Here is a 23,373-nt window from a genome sequence, read left to right on the forward strand (position 1 = left end):
GCATATAAAGCTTTGGGCTAAGGAATCGCCTATTTGACCAAATTCTGTGGGTTAAACCACTGAGCCTAGGACTTGCCGATCAGAAGGTCGGCGGTTCTAATCCTCACAATGGGGTGAGCTCCCATTGCTCGGTCCCAGCTCCTGCCAACCTAGCAGTTCGAAAGCACGTCAAAGTGCAAGTAGATAAATAGGTACTGCTCTGGTGGGAAGGTAAACGGCGTTTCCGTGCGCTGCTTTGGTTCACCAGCAGTGGCTTAGTCATGCTGGCCACATGACCCGGAAGCTGTACGCCGGCTCCCTCAGCCAATAAAGCAAGATGAATGCTGCAACCCCAGAGTTGACCACGACTGGACCTCATGGTCAGGGGTCCCTTTATCTTTACCTGACAGCTGCAGAGCTCACTATTGTGTCGATCGAAGTCAAGAAGACCAATTATTACGTTACAATTCGTAAGGGCAAGCAGGTTCAAGCACCTCACAAGCAAACAAGGGCTAATCCCCTGCCCAAACTCGTTTTCTTTCACATGGAGCTGGCAGGCAGTATCGCTTCTCAGGAGACGGGCAGCTCCCTCTCAAAGTCTGTCCCCACCAGCGAGTTAGGAAATGCATTTCCCAGAAGCCCTAGCGACACCGCTTCCTTTTGTGGGCAGCTTGCAAAGACCCGCTTGCCTTTAGCCTGGGAGCAAAAGTTACCGGGCGCGCGTGTTTTTCCTTTTTCTAAAAGCATTGCTCGAAGAACAACTGCCGGCGCGTTGGGGAAGAGGCTGCTCCCTCCGGCAAGGCAGACCCGATGGCGGCGGCGGCGGCGAGGATCCTGGTCTTGCCCTCTCCTCGCTGCCTGTGGGACGAGCCGGTCCAAGTGACAGTCGAGGGTCTGGGGCCGCTGCAGGAGGTGACGCTGCGAGCATCCTTGGTGGACGAGAGCGGCGAGCTTTTCCAGTCGCTCGCCTACTACCGGGCGGGCAGCAGCGGCGAGCTGGACCTCAGCCGCTCGGCGTCGCTGGGCGGCAGCTACTCCGGCGTGGAGCCCATGGGGTTGCTGTGGTCGCTGGCATCCCAGACGCCCTTCAAGCGCCTGGCCAAGAGGGACGTCCTCAGCCCTTTCCGCGTCACCTACGAGGTGTTGGACGGGCGCGGAGTCTCCGGGCGGCTCCTCGGCGAGTGCTGCAGCGAGAGGAGCTTTCTGGCCGACGGGGTGGAGAGGATCCCGGTTCGAGAAGGCAGGCTCCGAGCCACGCTCTTCGTGCCACCCGGTGAGCTTCATTCATCCCCCCCCCCAGGGTCACGAGGTTGCCACGCTCCTCGGATGAGCATTGAATGGCTCACCTCGGAAGCGCGGGCACTTCCCTTCCTGCCCATACAAAATCGACGGAGAGAGCCTCGACCAGCTTCGGGAGTTCATAGGATCAGCGGCGGAGCGTGAGTTGTCAGCACCCGGGGCGAGGCAAGTAATTTGCGCCCCCTAACCCGGGGCAAGGCAAGTAATTTGCGCCCCCCCCAACCCCTAACCTGCTGATCTGAGGTGAGTTGCCGCTGGCGCTGCCGCCCAAACCACGCCGCTTGCCCGGAGGAGGAGGGGGGCAGAGAGGCGAGGAAAATGCAACATGGCTCAGCAGCAGCAGCAGCAGCAGCGGAGTCGGGGCTGTGAGGAGGGGCTGCCTGGCGTGTCCTCCGCGGCCCTGACGCACGGGGCTGAGAGCCGCTGCCTGCCGGACGCCTTCAGCCCGGGCGCGCGCACAGCTCGCCGGCTCCACGAGACATGGGGCTCCGCTACAGCCTGCGCCGGAGGCTCTTCGGGGACTCCGGAGGCAGCGAGCGCGCCCCCCCAGATGTTGCGCCCGGTGCGGCTGGCCCGCCTGGCACCCCCCACGCTACGCCACTGCATAGGATGGTTGTGTTGGATCCCAAGGGTCATGCACTAATCTTGCCCACAGCCACCTCTGGGTGGGCTCGAACCAACAACCTTCTGGTTAACAGTCAGATGCACTAACCCACTGTGCCACCCTATCTTGAGGCTTTGGACTTCTTCCCCAGATGTTGTGAGGATGGTGGGGAGGGAGACTGCCAAGTTCCACAGGTTCCTAACCTCTGCTCCACCCAATACAGTAGATTTATTAAATTTGTAGCCCACTGTTCTATGATAAGTTCAAGGCAGCTTATAAAGAAGAACTCACAGCAGAAAAATAAAATAGAGCTGAACAGGGGCACCGACTTATAAAAAATATTGGGGGGGGGCCCATACCGGGGTCCTGCCGCTGGTTCGCTCGGGTAGCCGGGAGAACACAGTTTGAGGTGGCGGTGTTGGGGAGAGACCCTCGCTCAGGGCGCCACAAGACTTGGCGGCCGGCGGCCTATCTTGGGGGTTTTGGAGCGTACTTCGGCGGAGCGATTGGGGAGGAGGGGGCTTGTTGCCGGATTCTTCAGCTGGGCCGGAGATCCGCTGCTGGGGGGTCCCTGGGCCGAGTTGTGAGCATGGCCTGCTGAAGGGAGATCCAGCCGATTGCGCGACGGGGACGGCCGGGGCTCTCCGGCTAGGGCGCGCGGCTGGCTGGCTGGCTGGCTGGCGAGGGAGCAGGTGGGGAGGAGGCGGGGATCCTCACTCTCTTAGGAAGCGCCCGATTGCCACGAAGTCCGAAGGGTGCGTGTGTGGAATTAAAAAGCAAAAACGAGATACGGGCAGGGCAGGCAAAGAGTTTTCCGCAAGAGGATGGAGGGCAGGTTGAAGAGACAATCCTTTCACCAAAATTAGCCCAGGAAAAGAGAACAATCCTGAACTACAAAATAACACAGCAAGAAATTGAGGGTGCCATTCAGAATATGCAACTAGGCAAATCTCCAAGCCCAGATGGGCTCACCTCCAAGTACTATAAGATATTGAAAGACTTTCTGACACAACCATTAATGGAGGTATGCAATCAGATTATGGAGGGGAAGAAGGCACCGGAATCGTGGAAAGAAGCTTTCATCACATTGATACCTAAAGTGGAAAATGAAAAGACTCAACTTAAGAACTACCGTCCCATCTCACTCCTAAATGTGGATTACAAAATTTTTGCAGATATCTTGGCAAGTAGACTTAAAAAAGTACTAAATGAAGTAATTCATAAAGATCAGGCAGGCTTTCTCCCAGGTAGACATTTGTTTGATAACACTAGGAATATCATTGATATTTTGGAACTTTTGCAAACTAACATCAACACAAAAGCAGTATCAATCTTTATAGATGCGTAGAAGGCCTTTGACAACATTTCTTGGAAGTTTATGAAAAAAAACTTGGAAGGGATGGGAGTGGGACGTGGGTTTGAAAATGGAATAGAGGCAATTTATTCAGAGCAAAAAGCTAAATTGATAGTTAACAATGTGGTGACAGAAGAGTTTAAAATTGAAAAAGGAACACGACAAGGTTGCCCCTTATCCCCTCTGTTATTTATTTCGGTCCTGGAGGTGCTTTTGAACATGATTAGGGAGGACCGGTTGGTGCAAGGAATACAGGTCGGAGAGAAACAATATAAACGGAAAGCTTTTGCAGATGATTTGGTTTTAACATTACAGGAGCCAGAATCTAGTACGAAGAGAGTTTTAGAATTAATTTATGAGTTTGGTCGGGTGGCGGGGTTCAAATTGAACAAGCAAAAAACTAAGGTTTTGGAGAAAAATTTGACACCTTTAGAAGCAGAGGGGTTTCAGAAAGAGATAGAGTTAAATGTGGTTAAAAAGGTGAAATACCTAGGGGTTAATTTGTCTGCTAAAAATTTGAACTTATTTAAAGATAATTATGAAAAATGTTGGTCAGAAATCAAAAAGGATTTAGAAACTTGGTCAATAATATTATTGGGAAATAATAGAAAAAGTTGGAGACAATTGGAGGCTGCAGAGTTTAGAAAAATTAAAAAATAAGGTGCGAGATTGGTTACATTATGCTCAAATCCAATAGGTTTTCAAACTGGATAAAAAAATAGGATTCCAGGTGGAAAAATCGAAATTAGAGACAGAACTGCTTGAACCAAAGACTAAGGTACTTTCAAGAATGTACAACTTGCTGCTTAAATGGAACACCCAGGATGAGACAGTTAAATCAGCCATGATAAAATGGGCTCAGGATATTGGGTATAACATCATGTTTGAGGACTGGGAAAGGTTATGGACCACCGGAATAAAATTCACGGCATGTAATGCCTTGAAAGAAAATATTATGAAAATGATATATAGGTGGTACATGACCCCAGTCAAGCTTGCAAAAATATATCACCTGTCTGATAATAAATGTTGGAAATGCAAGGAGGCTGAAGGGACATTCTTTCGCCTCTGGTGGACCTGTCCAAAAGTGAAGGCCTTCTGGGAAATGATCTACAATGAGTTAAAAAAGGTATTTAAGTATACCTTTCCCAAGAAACCAGAGGCCTTCCTATTGGGCATTGTTGGCCAGAAAGTGTTAAAGAAGGATGGAACTTTCTTTATGTATGCAACTACAGCAGCAAGAATATTTATTGCAAAATATTGGAAGACACCAGATTTGCCCACACTGGAAGAGTGGCAGACGCAATTGATGGACTACATGGAACTGGCTGAAATGACTGGCAGAATTCGAGATCTGGGAGAAGAAACAACGGAAGAGGACTGGAAAAAATTTAAGGACTATTTACAAAAACAATATAAGTTGTATGAATATTAAAAATTTACACGATTTGGAAACTATAGCTTCAGCAATTAAAGTTGGGAAGTATGAAATTATATTTTAAGTAAGAAAAGGTTAAAATCTAAGGTAATACTATGTTTAATTTAAGATATAAGTAATTGAGGAAAAGTATGTTAAATTTAGAGGTATAGTATTTGAAAAGTACAAAATAAGGTACGAAACAAGGTAATAATTTGCTGATATCTTTATTATAAAGAATGCAGGGTAAGGGAGATGCGAGGAAGTCCAGTTAGTTATACAAAAAATGTGTTGAATGGTTGGTTTTTTCTTTTTCGTCTTTTATTCTTTTTTTCTTTTTCTTGTTCTTCTATTTTTCTTCTTCAGTGTATGTTTCTAACTTTGTATTTGAAAATCTAATAAAATATTTATAAAAAAAAGAAGAAGAGAAAATCCTTTCGCTTTTCTGGGGCGCAGGGAAGTCTCAGAGCCGGAGGTTGGGGAAGGGACCCCCTTTGCTCTGCCCTCTTCTCCCGTCTTAGATTCGCATGGGGGTCCCCGCCCGAGCTTGCCTGGCCACCGGGCCACACAAGGGCCGCGCTCTACGCGGCGCGCCTTGCTAGCCACGCAGCTGCCAATGACAAGCGGGCGACGTCGCGGGCGGGGAAGGCGTTGCTTTCTTTCCCGATCCTTCATCCTCCCAGTCTTCCAGCCCTTTTTTGGGTTGGAAGCTCGTCTCGTTCGCCCTTCTCCTTTCTTCACCCTGCGCGCAATTTTCCTCCCTCGTCTCCCTCCCCATTTCTCCTTCCTTCCTTCCTGACTGACTGACGGGCTTGGGCTTGGGCTCGGGCAGCCACAGCGTCGGCGGTGTTGGCAATCGGCGGCGCGGGGGGATGGCCCTCCCAGGGGAGCCGGTGCTGCTCAATGGGGTTGCCAAGGAGACAGGCCGGCCGCCCCCCTCCCTCGGCCTGGCGCCCCCCGCCGCGCCGGTGCCCGTTATCGAGCTGGTGCGCGCCGGGCGCCCTATAAAAGCCGCAGACGCACCAAGTGTCGACAGGCAGAGCCAGCGCGGCGACGGCGCTCTGCTGGAGGGGCGCCCGAGATTATTGGGGGGGCAGAGCCCCCCCAAACGAATTTTTGAGGGGGCTCGGGCCCCCTCAGGCCCCATGGAGTCGGCGCCTATGGAGCTGAACACACCAATAGTGCCATAAACACATCACCATGAAAACTGCATCGCTGTCAACAGCAGCAGTCTAAAAGCCTCCATTAAAAACAAGTTATGGCAAGAATAATTGCTCCCACCAATGACACTAATAATGGCAGTGGGACAGCGAGGAGAGCAGATCCCTTGGGAAGAGGAGATTCTTGAGTTGCACAATACCATACTCTGATCATGATCATAAGCCCATTTTTTATGAGTAAATTCCTTTTCTAGGCCCTGGACCGTTCCCAGGACTCATTGATTTGTATGGAGGTGGAGGAGGTCTTGTGGAATACAGAGCCAGTCTTCTGGCAAGCCGAGGTTTTGCTACGCTGGCTGTTGCTTACATGCACTTTGAGGATTTGCCAACTTTCCCAGAGTTCTTTGAAGTGGACTATTTTGGTGAGGCTGTAGAGTTCTTGCGGAAACAGCAGCAGGTAAGAGGCTTGCTAGAATCACAGTTCTTTGGTGTTGTGTGCTGCCTGTTTTATTTAATTTAATGCATTTATGCCAAAAGGCTCCCAGAGAGGCTTAAAAGAGATCAAGTACTAAGAGGGCTCCGTGCCCTCAAGTTCACCATTTAAAAAGACAAGACACATGAGGAAAAGGGAGCAGGAGGGAAGAGGTAAAATCCAGCTCAAGCACAAGTTATTATTCTTACGACATACTTATTTATTTCAACACCTAATATACTGTCTTCAGTAGATGCCTGCAGTTATATGCCCCTTTCAGTTTCCAATTCTCTTAAGAGCAGGGGGAGTCCTTTTTTCTTCATTGCCGCGTAGCGCTAAATCCTTCTAACCAGTAGGCTTTTTAAAAGGGCGATAAAACTGACAAACATGGAGCTGACGGAAGTCCTTATCCAACTGTTGTTTCAGGTGAGAGCTACAGCGATTGGAGTCCTAGGACTTTCCAAAGGAGCAGATCTTGCCCTTGCTCTAGCTACGTTTTGGCCAGGTATCAGAGCGGCAGTCAGCATTTCTGGCTCAGGTGTTAATGCTTTTACCCCCCTGCGAGTGAAGGGGCTCACTATTCCTCCCTTTCCATGGGACCCGAACAAGATTAAGGACACCGGTGATCCCGGAGTTGTGGATTACTCAGAAATCATGGCCGATCCCAAAGACCCAGCTACCTGGCACTGCCGCATCCCTGTGGAGACGTCCTTAGCCAACTTCCTTTTTCTGTCAGGGCAGGATGACAGAAACTGGCCAAGTGAGTCGTTTTGTCGAGAAGCCGTTGGACACCTCAGGCGGAGTGGGCGCCGTGTGGAGTTCTATTGCTACCCCGGGGCAGGGCACCTCTTGGAGCCCCCCTATCTGCCCCTGTGCTATTCCTCATTTCACAGGCCACTGGGATTTCCCATGGTCTGGGGAGGAAAATGGAGAGAACATGCAAAAGCACAGGAAGATGCCTGGCAGAGGATACTGGCTTTTTTCAGACAACACCTGCTGGATTCCACTGTTAAAAGTAATCTGTAGATTGTGGTTTTGTACATGTGTGAAGGAGCTGGCTCTTAATGTGCACATCCCACTTGAGATGTCGAGAACAGGTGCGACGCCTACCTGTTCAGCCACGACCAGGTACGCTAGTAATGCACAACAGACCTCAGCCAAGGGAATTGGTGAAAGCACATTTCCCTCAATGGCTCTTCCAGAAACTGACTGTGGCAGTTATATGCCCCTTTCAGTTTCTGATTCTCTTAAGAGCAGGGGCAGTGCTTTTTTCTTCATTACCACGTAGCGATACTATGAGCACTTTGTCAGGATATAAGTGTAATGAGTGTGATCTATTCAGCTTCATCTTAGAACTCAGATTTGAAATAACTTGTCATTTTGCAGCCAAACAAAGGCATGACAAGTTTACCAGCGCACTAGTGCCCTGGTCATGTGGCAGAGAAAGGTCATGCCTAGCACACCTGCAGGGGTGTATCCTCCATTCACCTGGCCGCTTCATTTCCTCCTGTCTCATGCCATCAAAAAGGTCTTTGAAAGAAATCAATCTCTTTACTCATATCAAGCCAGACCTTCTTGTGAACCCTACCACTTAGCAAAATTTTGAGAAAGCCTGTTAATTTTACACACCTGTTGCTTTCCTTACATCTTAATACATTTATTATATTTCAGATCAACCTTAATTAATTAATCAGTACATTAATATGCATGTAGCATCCATACACCTTGTTGGTACCTGGTAAGAGAATGGCTTGGCAGAGAGATCTGTTCAGCGAAAGGGAGTGGTGATAATGCAATGCATTATTGCTGGCTGAGGCTTGATGAGAAAATTTTCCTGATATGACAATTAAAAATTCAATAGAATAAATGGTGCAGAGGATGGCATTTGGTAGGGCACGTTAATAGTTCAATCTGATACCTGTCTTCTCAGAAGTAAGCCCTATGGAGTTCTATTAGATGTATTCCCAGATAAGTATGTATTCGATTGGAGTCTAGGAATACAAAACAGTAGCAAATCTAGAAAATCATTTTAGGAGAAAAGTGAACAACACCGATAAACGGAGAAGTCATCAAACTATGGTACAAATTACCAACAATAAACATGATTTCCTCTTGTTTCAGTGTAGTCGTTTGTTTTAGAAATAAAGAAAGAGTAACTACACTGCCGAGACTATTTATAAAACTAACAGAAGGCTAGTGTGGTGTAATGGCTGGTTTGGGATTATGGACTTTATGGTGCCCTGTTTTAGCCACTGCTACATCTGGAGAATAATATTCCTCTTAACTTTGAGTGAAATCCTATGCATGTCAACTCAGATGTAAGTCTTGGAGGAGGAGTCCAAGAAGCTGCACTCCTCCAGATGTTGCTGAACTTCAGCCAGGGGGAATGGGAGCAGGATTGTAATACCTGGAGACCACAGCCAGGTTCTCCACTTCTGGTTTAGCCTGTACTTTGATTTTTTGGCAGAGAAAGTATAATCATGTTTACCATCCACATTTACCAATCCATTTATATGTAGTGCGTGAAAATTGCCGCACTCTTGAAGTATGTCACTGTTCTTCCTTTGCTTTGTATAGCTCTATTCATTAAGCAATTTGTAATGATAACGTTTCTTTATATGTAATTAAAAGTGGAAAGAGCTGTCTCCACAGGGATTTTGTGAAGTTTAATGTGATATTGCTGCTTCTGAAAGATTTTTGTAAATCCCCTAGAATTGGGGTGTGTGTATAATGAGAGAGTATAAATAAAGAATCTAAAACTATGTTCAGAGGGCTTTTATATATATATAGCATGCATTACCCCGTGGATGTTATTAACACTGTATAAATGTTTAACCCTTCTTTTCTGATTCCTCCGAAGCGTATGGGAAATTGCAGATTAAACCTTAACTTGAAACTGAGTTCCGCCAAGAAGTTTGCTTGCTTAAAACAAAACCATCAGGATCAGTTATTAAACTAACACCCCCTTCCTGTTCCAGTTATATGTAGAAGTATTAAAGTGCATTATTCTTATTCTCTTTAAACTCACACATTTTATATGTCAAAAGCTGACATAGCACCTGCTTTTGACATGAGGGCAACATCCTTAGAGGATCCTGCTATGGATTTTAACCAGATCTGGGCCATTCATTCCACTCAAAGTTTTGAACTGATCATCAGCTTGGCCGTTCAAGGAAGTGGCAATGTATGAAATGGCCAGTTTATGCCATTTGCCCTTTCCCTTAAGTGAATGAACTAAAAACACTTCCGCTTGCAAAACTTGTACTGTGTGATCTCTGGAGAGAAACATTTTCTGCTGCATCCGCCAAGTGATCGTCCCTTCATCCCATATGGTACGTATTCTGAGAAGCAGAGGGTGGTGAAGTAAGATGCATACTATTGTTATTTTGAGAGAAATTAGAATTAGGAGGATGAATTTAGGCAACATTTTAATATGCAGCAGGGGGTCAGATTTCCTTTATAACTGGAGAGGACTGCATCCCCTTCCAGCAGCTCATGACAGTGGGTGGAGGATGGGGGTCAGAAACATAAGTGGGCAGAGCAATGAATATAAATTTTCACTTTGTCCAGTAGGCTAGTTTCTTCACACACCAATCTCTATCCACTATCCGGGCAAGCAAGAGGCATTATCAGAGTTCATTCCAGCCAGGAAAAAAGCTGGGTGTGAAGCAAGACCAGTAAAAGAAGTGGCCTGAGGAGAGTTTGACTGTGGCCTAAAGAGAGTCCCAATAGCCGGATAGAGAGCTCTGAGGGCCACATTTGGTCCCTGGGCCTGAGGATTCCATGCCTTTGCCCCTTTCTTGAAAAGCAGCTGAGGTGGGGGTAACAATTTAAATCATTGTCATCCAGGATGAAGTGATTATAATGTTTTGCACTCAGGTTAGTTCACCGTTTAAACCCCCTGCCCATGACGTTGCTACTAACCATGGGTGGATATTTTTTTTTAATGCTTGTTTAATTTTTCTACATTGTGGCTAGTAGCAGCAACAAATATGTGGGTATTTTTTAGGAAAGTAAAAACATAGGGCGGTCCAGTCGTGTTAACATCTGGATTGTCTTCAGGTTTTATAAAAGATACTATGCTCAAAGCCAGTTCCCAACAAGTGCCTGGCTAAACTAAATTCTACCCCTATAATTTTAGTCTGTTTTTAATGCTTAACATTGACATTCTCTTTGCCTCTGTTCTATGCCCTCTTCCAACAGTTTTCATGCTTCACATTTCAGAATTGTATCCATCAGCAACCTACCACATAGCAGAAAACGGGTCATTTGAAGTTGTGGATGACAAAGCTGCAGAGAAGGTAATGGTTTTTGTGTTAAGTACTGTCTGAGGGCAGCTGCTAAGAGGGAATGAATGAATGAAGTGTTGAGGCCTGTTTTGTTTTTTGGGTTGGGCTTCTTCACAGCACACCTCTATTTGATTTTTTTGAATATTTATTTACCCCCTTTATTAAATCTGGTTAAAAAGGGTAAGAATGCTGTTGGCAAATATGAGTAGACACTCATGTTCAAATAATTGTTTATTGCATTTTTCTATTTTTCATATGCATCCCTTGTCAAAAGGCCCACAGGGTGGTTTACAGCAGTGTTTCCCAACCTTTTTTGGGCAAAGGCACACTTGTTTCATGAAAAAAATCTCGAGGCACACCACCATTAGAAAATGTTTAAAAAATTAACTCTGTGCCTATATTGACTATATATAAAGTATATATAAAGTATATATAAAGTATATATATATATATATATATATATTTGTCAGGGGTTCAGAAGCAGAGACGCAGAGAAGGGAGGAGACAGAGAGCGAGGGGGAGGAATACGAAGGAAAGATGAGTGGGGATGACGAACCGAGATCGCCGAGCTTATCCAGTGAGTCCGAGGATTCCCAGAAGGGAGCGCCAGCAGTCAGAGCAAGGGGGGAAAGCAGGGGGACACCCCAGGAAGAAGGGTCCAGAGAGGAATCAGAGAGCAGCAGTTGGAGATCGGGACCCACGTACCCAGACGGGAACAGCGGGGAGAAAGGGGACCAGATATCGGGTTCCGGAGGCTTTCAGAAGGAGGGAGGGCATGAGTCAGGAGTAGTCACGCCCACCTCGGGGAGCGACGAAACGATCAAGAGGAAGGTTGAGAGTTGGGCGCGCGCGCCAAGTTCAAATGTAGCGGAAGCTGGCGCAGTAAGCAGCCCAGAGAGTGAACCAGGTCCCAAAGCCCGCCGCAAGGAGGCGGAAGGGTCAGGGGGGTCCGCGTCAGAAGAGAGTAGGAAAAAGGAGACCCCGGGGGGCAGAAGGACCCAGAGACGGAGGGAAAGGCGCAGGAGGTGGAGCAAGGCTAGGGTATTAAGCTGGTGTGCTAGAGGCGGAGACTCAGACGGGTCTTCGCCGGTCTGACCTAGAAGAAGTAGGGCTGCATATTGCAGTTTGGAAATGGAAGCTGTAATCCAATAAAGACTCTTTTAACCTGAACGCTGGCTAACGTGGTCCTATGTGAGCTGGGACTGAGTGGCAGCCCTGACAGTAAGACCCGTCTCTTTTAAGCTTCGGACACCTGATACCTCGCAGCGGAGGCAGAAGCAGCGAGAGGAGGAAATTGGTGTTTGGGAGCGAGCTCACAACGGTTGGCAGAGATGACGGAAGCAGAGAAAATTTCAGCGCTGCAACAGGCAGTGACCCAATTGAACGCGGAGGTACAGGCATCCAAGAAAAGGGAGGAGGATGCGGCAGCCGCCTACAGAGATCTCCACGCCAGGTTTGAAGCATTGGTTAAGCATGGGCAGCCAGGACCCAGACCGGAGGGGGTTGGGTTGGCACGGAGAGCAGGAGGGCTTGTGGCTCACTTCGATGGGAATTTACAACAGTACCCCAATTTTCGAGCAGACGTAATGTGCGCACTGCAACTGCTGGCGAAAGACTTTAGGGATGAGGAAGAGAAAGTGGGGTTTATACTATCCCATTTGCATGGGGATGCTAAAGCGTGGCTACGCAATTTGTGGAGGGATAAAGATCCGGCGCTTCAGAATGCAGATGCCTTTATCAAAGCGATGGATGCGTGCTTTTTATCTACCATTGACGTGGATCTTGCCCGACGGGAGATTCATGGACTGAAACAAGGGAGGGCGAGCGTACGCCAGTATCACGCCCGCTTTTTTGCGCTGGTCAGTGCCTTGGAATGGGACCGGGATTCGCCCCCAGTCAGAGACCTCTTCTGGGAGGGATTAAGCAGTGCTGTTAAAGACGAAATTGCGAGGGGGGAGAGGCCCCGGAGCATGCAGGAGGTGGTCCAAAGGGCGCTGACTGTGGGGGTGAGGCTGGAAGAACGTCCGTGGTGCAGAGACGAAGGACGTGGAGGGCGCGAAGCAGCGAGAAGTTTCTCTTTCGTTCCCAGGGATGCTACGCGTGCGCAATCTACACCTCCGCCAGGAGGGGGAGTGGAACCTATGGAGGTGGGAGGAGCCAGGGCTCAGTCAGCTACCAGAGCCCCTGCACCGGCGGCAGTCAAGACTAAACCTCCTAGAGGGACCAGGAAGTGTTATATATGCGACAGCTCTCAACACTTGGCGAAAGAGTGTCCCCAGAGGAGCTCCAAGCACACTGCAGCCTCCGCAACGGTGAAAGCGGCCACGCAACACAGCGAACACCAGCAGGGAAACGACGATGTCTGGCTGGAGACAGAGGCACTGGGGCCCAGCCAGACGCATCACTGAAGCAGTCCCCAGCGATCTTGCAACCCACAGACCCCCTCCCACCCAAACCAGTAGTGCAACTCACAGCATCTCTCCAGCTGCCCGATGGCGTCACTATCGAAGTCCCGCTTTCTGTGGATTCTGGAAGCAATGCAGACTTTATAGCACAGGATTTTGTGGAGCAGCACGCTATACAGCTATTGCCGGCCACTCTGCCCCTGCAAGTCGTCACAGTGGATGGCAGAGAGTTGCTGGGGGGGCAGGTGGTGAAGCAAACGCCGCCAATGGTGATGCGCCTTGGCAACCACAGGGAAGTCATCAGTTTTAACGTCACACGACTGTCGGACACACCCATTGTGTTGGGCATGAGTTGGCTGGACAGGCACAGTCCGACACTGGCTTGGTACCAGCGACAGCTGATCTTCGGCTCCTCTTACTGCGCAGAACACTGCATCCTGCCCGGACAGGAGGGAGAGGAGGAGGAATCACAACTACAGTTGGGAACGTTGCAAGCAGTCCCCCACAAATACGCAGACTTTCTGGAGGTCTTCTGCGAGAAGGAGGCAGACAAGTTACCACCGCACAGGCAATATGACTGCAAGATTGACCTCCTACCAGGGGCGACGCTACCGAAGGGGAGGCTGTATTCCATGTCTGAGGATGAACTACAGGAACTCAAACAGTTCATAGATCACAATTTGGAGCGCGGTTTCATCCGGGAGTCCAGGGCAGTAGGGGGCAGTCCTGTTTTCTTTGTGAAGAAGAAGGACACGCCCCAAAAGAGGCTGGTGGTGGATTTTCGCCTCTTGAACAAGATGACCAAGCCCTCTGATTTCCCCATGCCCAGGATTGACGACCTACTGGCGACGGTGCGCAAGGGACGCGTGTTTACCAAGTTGGACCTGCGAGGGGCGTACAATCTCATCCGCATGAGGGAGGGCGATGAGTGGAAGACAGCCATGTTCACGCCTCTGGGCACCTACGAGTACAGAGTGATGCCGTTTGGATTGCAAAACGGTTCTCACTGTTTTCAAGCTTTCATGCATCATGTGTTGGCGGGACTCCTCTACAAGAAGTGCGTCTGCTTTCTGGATGACATCCTGATATTCTCCGAGTCGCAGCAAGCGCATGACCAAGACGTTCGGGAGGTGCTGGAGAGGTTGCAGCAGCATAGACTGTACGCCAAACTGGAGAAGTGCCAGTTCGACACGACGGAGGTGGATTTCTTGGGTTACAAGTTGTCGGACAAGGGGCTAGCCATGGACAGCGCCAAGGTGCGAGCGGTGTTGGATTGGAAGAGCCCGCGCAACCGGAAGGAGGTCCAGCAGTTTGTCGGCTTCGCCAACTTCTATCGCAAGTTTATCAAAGGGTTCGCGATGCAGACGGCGGCTATTACGGACACGCTAAGCTCCAAGAAAAAGAAATTCATCTGGACGGAGCAGGCAGAGCAGTCCTTTCAGGCACTCAAGCGTCTTTTCGCGTCGGAAGAGCAACTGCTGCATATCGACCCCAGCAGACCGATGCGGGTAGAGACAGACGCGTCCGATAGAGCAGTGGGAGCTGTCCTGCTGCAGAGGGACCCACAGGGGGTCTGGAGACCGGGAGCGTTCTACTCCAGAAAGCTCAGCAAGTCGGAGCAGAACTACACCATCTGGGACAGGGAGTTGCTTGCCATTCATGCAGCATTCAAAGCATGGAGGCACTTCCTGATCGGCGCCAAGCACACGGTGCAGGTCTGCACGGACCACAAGAATCTGGAGCACTGGCGCACGGCGAAGTTCCTGAACCAGAGGCAGATACGTTGGGCGGAGTTCTTTGCTGACTTCGATTTCCGAATAGAGTACGTCCCAGGCGACACCAACATCATGGCGGATGCACTGTCCCGAAAACCGCAATACCTCGAAGAGGCGACGCCAGCGGCAGCCATGCACATCTTCGCGCCAACAGCGTGGGCGTGCGCTTCAGCCACAGTAGACCTGGAGGCGGTGCGGCGGGCGTTGCAGGACGACTCATTCGCGCAGGCGAAGATGGCCGAGGTGCACAAGGGCACGGCGAAGAGCGACGAGTTCCAGATACGGGACGGCTTGCTCTTACGTAAAGGGGCCATCTACGTGCCTGGAGATGAACTTCGCGCCAAGGTACTGCAGCAGTTGCACGACGCACCCACGGCCGGGCACTTTGGCACGGAAAAAACGGTGGAATTAGTCGCAAGGGACTTTTGGTGGCCCAGACTGAGAGGGGAAGTCGCGGACTACGTCGCGAGGTGCGACACCTGCCAGAGGGCCAAGCCGGTGCACAAACCACCGGCGGGACTGCTCGAACCGCTGCAAACGCCGTTTGAACCGTGGGAGAGGGTGGCCCTGGACTTTGTCACGGATCTACCCAGCTCGAGAGGCAAGACGGCTGTACTAGTGGTGGTGGACTTGTTCACCAAGATGGCACACTTCATACCGTGTGCGAAGGTGGCCACGGCAGAACAAACAGCCAAACTGTTCATAGATCACGTGTTCAAAGTGCACGGGCTGCCGCGGTCTATACTGTCCGACCGCGGTCGCCAGTTCATCTCGAATTTCTGGCAGAAGCTGATGGGCTTCCTGAACGTCAAAATCAACCTGACATCAGCGAGACACCCGCAGACCAACGGGCAAGCGGAGAGGGTCAATGCCATCATGCAGCAGTACCTGAGATGCTATGCCAATCAACAGCCTGCGACGTGGGTGGATTACCTGCCGCTCGCCGAGTTCGCCTACAACAACACGAAGCACGTGTCCACAGGGGTGACACCGTTCTTCGCCAACAATGGGAGGAATCCCAGAACCTTCCCGGGACTGGACAGAGTGGGGGAAGGGGAACCGCAGACGGCGGACGCTTTCGCGTCTGAGTTGCAGGAGGTCCACGATCAACTCCGACGGCAGCTGGAGCTAGCGAAGCACGCATACAAGGTGCAAGCGGACAAGCACAGGCGGGTTGGCGAAGAGATCCGAGTGGGAGACTGGGTCTGGTTGGCAGCCCACGCAGTGCCGACCAGATCGTTAGCCAAAAAGAAGTTGGGGCACAAGCAACTCGGTCCATACCAAGTCGAAGCGCAGATCAACCCAGTAGCTTTCAGGCTGGTGCTCCCGGAGGGTTCCAGGATGCATCCGGTGTTCCACAGGTCGGTGCTCACTCCCTACAGGACACCTCACAGGTTCCAGGAACCAGGAACAGCACCGAGTCCGTCTCAGGAGCGGTCGGAGGCGGGAAGATTGCCACAGCAGGACCCCATCAACGAAGTCACGGAGATTTTGGACTCCAGATGGGGGGAAGACGGAGTGGAATACCTCCTAGCCAGGGAGGGCACCCGGGCTAGTGCTAATAGCTGGGTGCCAGACTACGCTTTGGAGGAACCCCTGCTCAAGGACGAGTTTCATGCCCTTTTCCCACACAGACCCATGCCAGCAGGCTTCTTCGACGACTGGTTGTTCACGCCCACACTTTCCTCCAGCACGTTCCATGGCTTCGACTCGGACGGGGAGCCCGCACAGCGCACACATTCCCCAGAGGGGTCACCGGAGGGTTCGGCGTCCGACACCTCGTATTGGTGGGACGATCGGCCAGAGGAGCAGTGGCGCCGGAGGTGGCTGGAGATGCCAGGTCAAGCGACCGACGCAGAGACTGACATGGACGTGTGCGGGGAGGATCTCGGTTTCGAGCACGGCGGCACTGAAATGGAGGCGGAGCAGCTCACCGTTGACGAACGCGAGGAGGAAGACTCGGAGGTCTTCAGTTGGCGGCCAGCAACGAGGAGCGAACTGTATCCGGCATTCACTCCTGTGATGATGGAGCACCCTGCAACCACCCTTGAAAGTGGGGAGGGGGGAAGGGGGGGCTTCGAGGGGGGGATGGATGTCAGGGGTTCAGAAGCAGAGACGCAGAGAAGGGAGGAGACAGAGAGCGAGGGGGAGGAATACGAAGGAAAGATGAGTGGGGATGACGAACCGAGATCGCCGAGCTTATCCAGTGAGTCCGAGGATTCCCAGAAGGGAGCGCCAGCAGTCAGAGCAAGGGGGGAAAGCAGGGGGACACCCCAGGAAGAAGGGTCCAGAGAGGAATCAGAGAGCAGCAGTTGGAGATCGGGACCCACGTACCCAGACGGGAACAGCGGGGAGAAAGGGGACCAGATATCGGGTTCCGGAGGCTTTCAGAAGGAGGGAGGGCATGAGTCAGGAGTAGTCACGCCCACCTCGGGGAGCGACGAAACGATCAAGAGGAAGGTTGAGAGTTGGGCGCGCGCGCCAAGTTCAATTGTAGCGGAAGCTGGCGCAGTAAGCAGCCCAGAGAGTGAACCAGGTCCCAAAGCCCGCCGCAAGGAGGCGGAAGGGTCAGGGGGGTCCGCGTCAGAAGAGAGTAGGAAAAAGGAGACCCCGGGGGGCAGAAGGACCCAGAGACGGAGGGAAAGGCGCAGGAGGTGGAGCAAGGCTAGGGTATTAAGCTGGTGTGCTAGAGGCGGAGACTCAGACGGGTCTTCGCCGGTCTGACCTAGAAGAAGTAGGGCTGCATATTGCAGTTTGGAAATGGAAGCTGTAATCCAATAAAGACTCTTTTAACCTGAACGCTGGCTAACGTGGTCCTATGTGAGCTGGGACTGAGTGGCAGCCCTGACAATATTATATATAAAGACTATATATAAAGTATATATAAAGACTACGGATTTGTGTCACTGCCCATTTCCATGAAAGATTTATTCATGCATTTTGCACAATCCCACAATCCCACATGCAACTTTTAAAAAGGATAATAAAGGATGATCTGCATGACTGCCTTGGCAAGCGCAATACCTGCCAGGCTCAACGGCCGGTCTCGCGCTGCTGCTTCCCACGCTCTCAAGGCCCCGGGAGGAGGAAGGCGTGAAGGGAATCCCGAAGGCGCGAAAACCTCGCGCATGCGCAGGCCTTCCGCCTGCGACAGCCCAGTAGGCCGGCCGAAGCGAGCTAGCGTGCGGCAGAGCGGCGATGGGATGTGGGAGGGAGCTCGCTCGCCGCCCCGCGTGTGCCTATGTGGGGCACGTTACAGCCCCGTGACGTCAGCGCCACGCAGGCAGCCAGGCAGGCAGACGGCGAGAGCCCCGCGCTGGGCGGCCTCTCCTCGCCGCCACCGCCGCCCCGCCTCTCGCCGCCCGACTCGCCCGCCTCCCTCCCACGGCACACCTGGCAACATCTCGCAGCACACTAGTGTGCCGCGGAACAGCGGTTGAAAAACACTGGTTTACAGGACAGCACAGAATACACAATATATAAAAATATATAACATAATATCCATGCAATACAAAACATTAAATGTTATATAAACAGAATTCATAACAATAAGCAATATATAGCAATCTTGTTGGCAATCTTCTGTCTTGATAGACAATGGAGTGCTCCTCCAGGGGTGAAGTCAAACTGCTGTGTTTGCAGCATCAAAGTGACCTCCCCAAGGCACAAGCCTGGGCGGTGTGTATGGAGGTCCTGGGCTGCCCAGACAACAAGACCACCCCCCTCAGCCTTGCTGATGTGGTCCAAAGGAAAGCAGAACAATACGTTTCGCACCAGCTTGGCTGCAAGAATTGCTGGGAGGAGGTGTACAAGGCACCATCCAACCATCTTAGGGACTCCACTCTAGATTTGTGTAGGGATTACTCCTTAGTCTTTTCTTCTAAGCAGAGGCTTAGGATCAGGGTTTTCCTTTTCCTAGATGGGCTACCTTCCCAGGTTGACGAACCTGGGAAGATCACAGGGTTTATTATCATAGGGGAGGTGGTTTTAATGCATAGTGAATGTGTGTGTCAATAGTCAGCCAAAATTTCCTCTCCCAAATAAAAAGGAAAAAAAGTAATTTAAACATATGTAGTACATATGCAAATCTAGATTTGTCATATTTCAAACAGTGAAAATCTGGACAGAGACCCCCTTTTCTTTTTGAGCCAAAAAATATTATGTTTCTGAATTTTTAAAACAGAAAATCAGCAAAAACTGCACTGTCTACATGGGCTGCCATACGTCCAGATTTTCCTGGACATTTGAGGGATTCCTGCCTGGACGCTGCTGCCAACTGCAGTATTCCAGATATGTCCGGGAAATTCCGGATGTATGGCAACCCTAGCAAATCCATTTTTACATGCCAGTATTCCTGTCACTAATACACCACCACCCAATCTTTAGATTTTGCTTTAGGCAACAGATGGGTGCTCTCCAGGGAGATGGAAAAAAATGGAATGTTGGGTTACCTAATAGTTAGAAGGGAATACACTGCTAGATGTTTTTCAAGTATTTGTTACCAAATAAGGAAATTTCTGAAGTAATACAGCAATTTCTCTTGTTAAATAGAGCATTTCTTTTGTTCCATAACCTTTCATAGGTGCCCTGGATTCCATTGGATCCTTTAAATCCAGATCTAGAACGATTTCCAGAATATGCCCAGGCAAAGCCTTTGCGGTGCACTGTGAAGTCTGGAGAGATGTTGTATCTTCCTTCTCTCTGGTTCCATCATGTTCAGCAGTCACATGGCTGCATAGCAGGTGAGAGGAGTGTGGCATGCACAAGCACACCAAATTTCACATGTCATGTTTCTTCTTCAAGATGGGTTTTGTGGTTCCCTCAGTCTACTATCAGTTGGATTTATTTATCCCATTTCCAGCCAGAATTAGCTATCTTTACATATAGGCTTGGATCTGGAGATCTTGTGGGCAAAATTCTGCTTAGAGGACACTTCTGCTAGTGGAAGGGTGGGGGAGGTGTTGAGCGGGAGATGATGCAGGAAGGTGCAAGGGGAAAGGAGAGTCAGCCAAAATTGCCTCCCATCAGAAAGACCTCCCATCTGGATCAAAGACTGTTCTGTAAATGGAATGAGTCTTTGCATTTGTGGAACGTCAAATCGGGACCCGAGCGGTAGTGTTTGATTAGATGCAGCTTAAAGAGTGTCAAGATAATTTGGGACCTCAGTTGGAAAATTCAAATCTCTCCCTCCTTTTTCTTTTTACTAATCAACATGGGCCACAATTCAACAACTTTTGTGTGAACTCAGGTAGAAGTTGCACAAGGGCATATTCATTTCAAATGGGGCTTGTGCAGATTCTGTACTGTGGATCAAATATGTGCCTTTGTTTTACTTTCTGTTTCCTTACAAAATGTCCAAAATTGTTACTATAAAAAGCATCAGCACCACCTTGTGGTGTTGAGCTGAGAAGAGCATCCCGGCAATAATTAATTGTACTAATAGGGCCAGTTGTTGATGTAGGAAAAAAAAATATTATCCTGCTTTTTAATTTATTAACAGAGCCATTACATAAATTTGCACTTCACCAAAACCTCCATAGGTATATTTTTTAGGATACTGAATAAATAAAATCAAAGTGACTGTTAAATGTGTTCTGTCTTACCCTGATCAACTGAAGGTAACTGTCACTAATTAATAGACCAGGACTACTAAACAAAATTCAAATACATGAGAATAAAGTGGATTACTTATTCATTTATTACTATAAAGGGGTTTTAAATGCAAAAGCATTTAAAGTGTCTGTTATATAAACCTGACATGTTAGGTCAGAGGCTTTTAAAATGTCCTATCCTTTGCAGATTTTTACACATTAATCTGCTTATTAACAACTCCTGCACATTTACAGAAGATTTCAGGATACATTGTAGGGCATATACTCAGTTCATTTGAGGTAGCCAACACTCCACCTTGGCTCCAGGACAACCAGGAATGCAATTGAACACGGATGTGGAAGGTCATCAGATGGTAAACTGAGGCTAAAATAATAGCCCAAGGCCACCCAGCAACAGCATAGCTGCTCAGTGATTTGAATCCATGTCTACTACCAAGCCCCTTGGATGTCTTAAAATCTTCTCAGTTGTATTCTGTAGACCTATTGAAATGAATAAACCTAAGTCATGTCCATTAACTTCAATGGGCCTACTGTGAGTAGGACTAATCCTGAATAACACCCTTTATGAGGATAAATTTCTATGTTATACAGTGGTACCTCGGGTTAAGTACTTAATTTGTTCCGGAGGTCTGTTCTTAACCTGAAACTGTTCTTAACCTGAAGCACCCCCTTATCTAATGGGGCCTTCTGCTGCTGCTGCACCGCCGGAGAACAATTTCTGTTCTCATCCTGAAGCAAAGTTCTTAACCCGAGGTACTATTTCTGGGTTAGCGGAGTCTGTAACCTGAAGCATCTGTAACCTGAAGCGTATGTAACCCGAGGTACCACTGTACTAGCAGTGCAGTAGCCATTGAGGTGATTTCAGCCATGCCAGAAAAATTCCTGTTTTTCAGCTGGTCACAATAACATAGTTAAAATTGGCTGAATAGTTTCATTTTCCAATGGCTATCATATTGCTACTGTGTAATGTATTAATCAGGTCTGAAGTTCTATTTCTTATTGAGATTGGGGCAAACAATGGAAAGATTTGTAGCTTTTGTGTTGAGCTGAAAACTATTAAAATGAGTTTTTCCAAAGACAGATGATAAGTTATGTCATTTTCTTTTTTCTCCCCCTCAGTGAATTATTGGTATGACATGGAATATGATCTAAAATACTCTTATTATCAGCTGCTGGATTCTCTCACAAAAGCTATAGCACAGAAATCTTAGGGCCTTGGATCAGCTAACCTACTGATGTGGAACTACGGCTGGATTGCGAACTATTTAATTATGGCCTATTAAATCAAGACAAAAGGCAGCTGTTTTGCTGCTGACAATTGTTTTGCTGTCACTGAAGCTTAACATCATGCGGATGTTCATGGCATTGTGGACAAAATGGCACCTTATATGGTGGTTTACCTTAAGTAACCGTTGAGATCAAGCACATGAGGTGAATATCACCTGCACGGATGAAGCACATTTTCTGGATCTGTTTCAGTCAGGCTTCACGATGATGTAGTTCCTCTGGTGGAAAGTCCATTTCTGGAGATTGACAGGCCCCTAATTTGTCCTCAGTACATTAGATCATCTGTATGAATATTCTGGAGGAATATTACAGGGAACCAGGCAGAGGGCCTTCTTGGTAGTGGCGCCTACCCTATGGAACACCCTCCCATCAGATGTCAAGCAGAAAAGTAACTATACAATCTTTAGAAGACATCTGAAGGCAGCCCTGTATAGGGAAGTTTTTGATGTTTTATTATGTTTCTGTATGTGCTGTTATGGGCAGGGTACAAATCAAATCATTATTATTATTAGTGGGCTGGATGGGGATTAATAACCTGAAGTTGAATCAATACAAGAGCGAAATTATGATAGCAGGCTGCTATTTAATAAGGGCCTTTTTTTGCCAGATAAGGATGTGGTCAACTCCTGTGGTCACAAGTGTTTGCAGCCATAGGCGCCGACTCCATGGGGCTTGAGGGGGCCCGAGCCCCCTCAAAAATTCGTTTGGGGGGGCTCCGCCCCCCCAATAATCTCCAGCGCCCCTCCAGCAGAGCGCCATCTCCGCCCCTCCCCCAGCCCAAAATGCACAGGATCGGGCTGCATGCCTCCTGCCCTCCCTCCCGAGCAAAAGCTCCACCCAATTTCCGCTCCGGAGCTGATTAATAGGCGCAACACGCTCTCCCCTATTCGCTCACGAGGAGGCGGTGCCACTTTATTTGCATATTCATGAGCTTATTTATTATTCATGAGCTTTCCCAGCCCCCCCCCCAATATTTTTTATAAGTCCGCGTCCCTGTTTGCAGCAGCCACTAGGAGTGCTTTTATCATCTCATCACTTACATAACCAAGATTCTGTTGGCTATACTCTTTCCCGGAAATAAATACTGGTGACCTCATGGATTGACGACTGCCATGTTTTCAGTGTAAAACTCTCCTTTACAACTGTTTGAAGGCTTCAACTAAAATAGAATGCAGCTGTAAGGGACCCTGAGGGTCATCTAGTCCAACCCCCTGCAATGCAGGAATCTTAACTAAAGCATCCATGACAGATGGCTATCCAACCTCTGCTTAAAAACCTCCAAGGGAAGGAGAGTCCACCACCTTCTGAAGTCTGCTCCACTGTTGAATAGCTCTTACCACCAGGAAATTCTTCCTGATGTTTAGTCCTGGTAACTTGAAGTGAGCGAAGGATGTGAAAAGCAAACCTTAGCTTTAATCAACAAGGCATATAAAGCTTTGGGCTAAGGAATCGCCTATTTGACCAAATTCTGTGGGTTAAACCACTGAGCCTAGGACTTGCCGATCAGAAGGTCAGCGGTTCGAATCCCCGCGACGGGGTGAGCTCCCGTTGCTCAGTCCCTGCTCCTGCCAACCTAGCAGTTCGAAATCACGTCAAAGTGCGAGTAGATAAATAGGTACCGCTCCGGTGGGAAGGTAAACGGCGTTTCCGTGCGCTGCTCTGGTTCGCCAGAAGTGGATTAGTCATGCTGTCCACATGACCTGGAAGCTGTACGCCGGCT

At 49.2% G+C, this 23,373-nt stretch overlaps 3 protein-coding genes across 3 annotated transcripts in view; 2 read left to right on the forward strand and 1 right to left on the reverse strand.

Moving 5' to 3' along the window:
• Positions 1-23,373, reverse strand: part of SPTBN5 (spectrin beta, non-erythrocytic 5) — a 397,537-nt gene that overhangs the window by 174,690 nt on the left and 199,474 nt on the right. The gene's annotated exons all lie outside the window — the stretch shown is intronic.
• On the forward strand, positions 280-9,047 carry LOC308597585 (acyl-coenzyme A thioesterase 1-like). The gene is made up of 3 exons (XM_081213438.1): positions 280-1,252; positions 6,068-6,270; positions 6,712-9,047. The coding sequence occupies exons 1-3, from the start codon at positions 790-792 to the stop codon at positions 7,309-7,311; spliced, it is 1,266 nt and encodes a 421-aa protein (XP_081069564.1). The 5' UTR covers positions 280-789; the 3' UTR covers positions 7,312-9,047.
• LOC308592726 (bifunctional peptidase and (3S)-lysyl hydroxylase JMJD7-like) lies at positions 9,530-22,193 on the forward strand (the record flags this gene model as incomplete). The annotated part of the gene is made up of 4 exons (XM_081204427.1): positions 9,530-9,617; positions 10,489-10,586; positions 19,337-19,496; positions 21,486-22,193. Coding segments are annotated over 4 exons (438 nt in total), but the record flags the coding sequence as incomplete, so codon positions are not given.

Source organism: Podarcis bocagei (assembly GCF_964188305.1).
Source record: "Podarcis bocagei genome assembly, chromosome: 1".
NCBI lineage: Eukaryota > Metazoa > Chordata > Lepidosauria > Squamata > Lacertidae > Podarcis > Podarcis bocagei.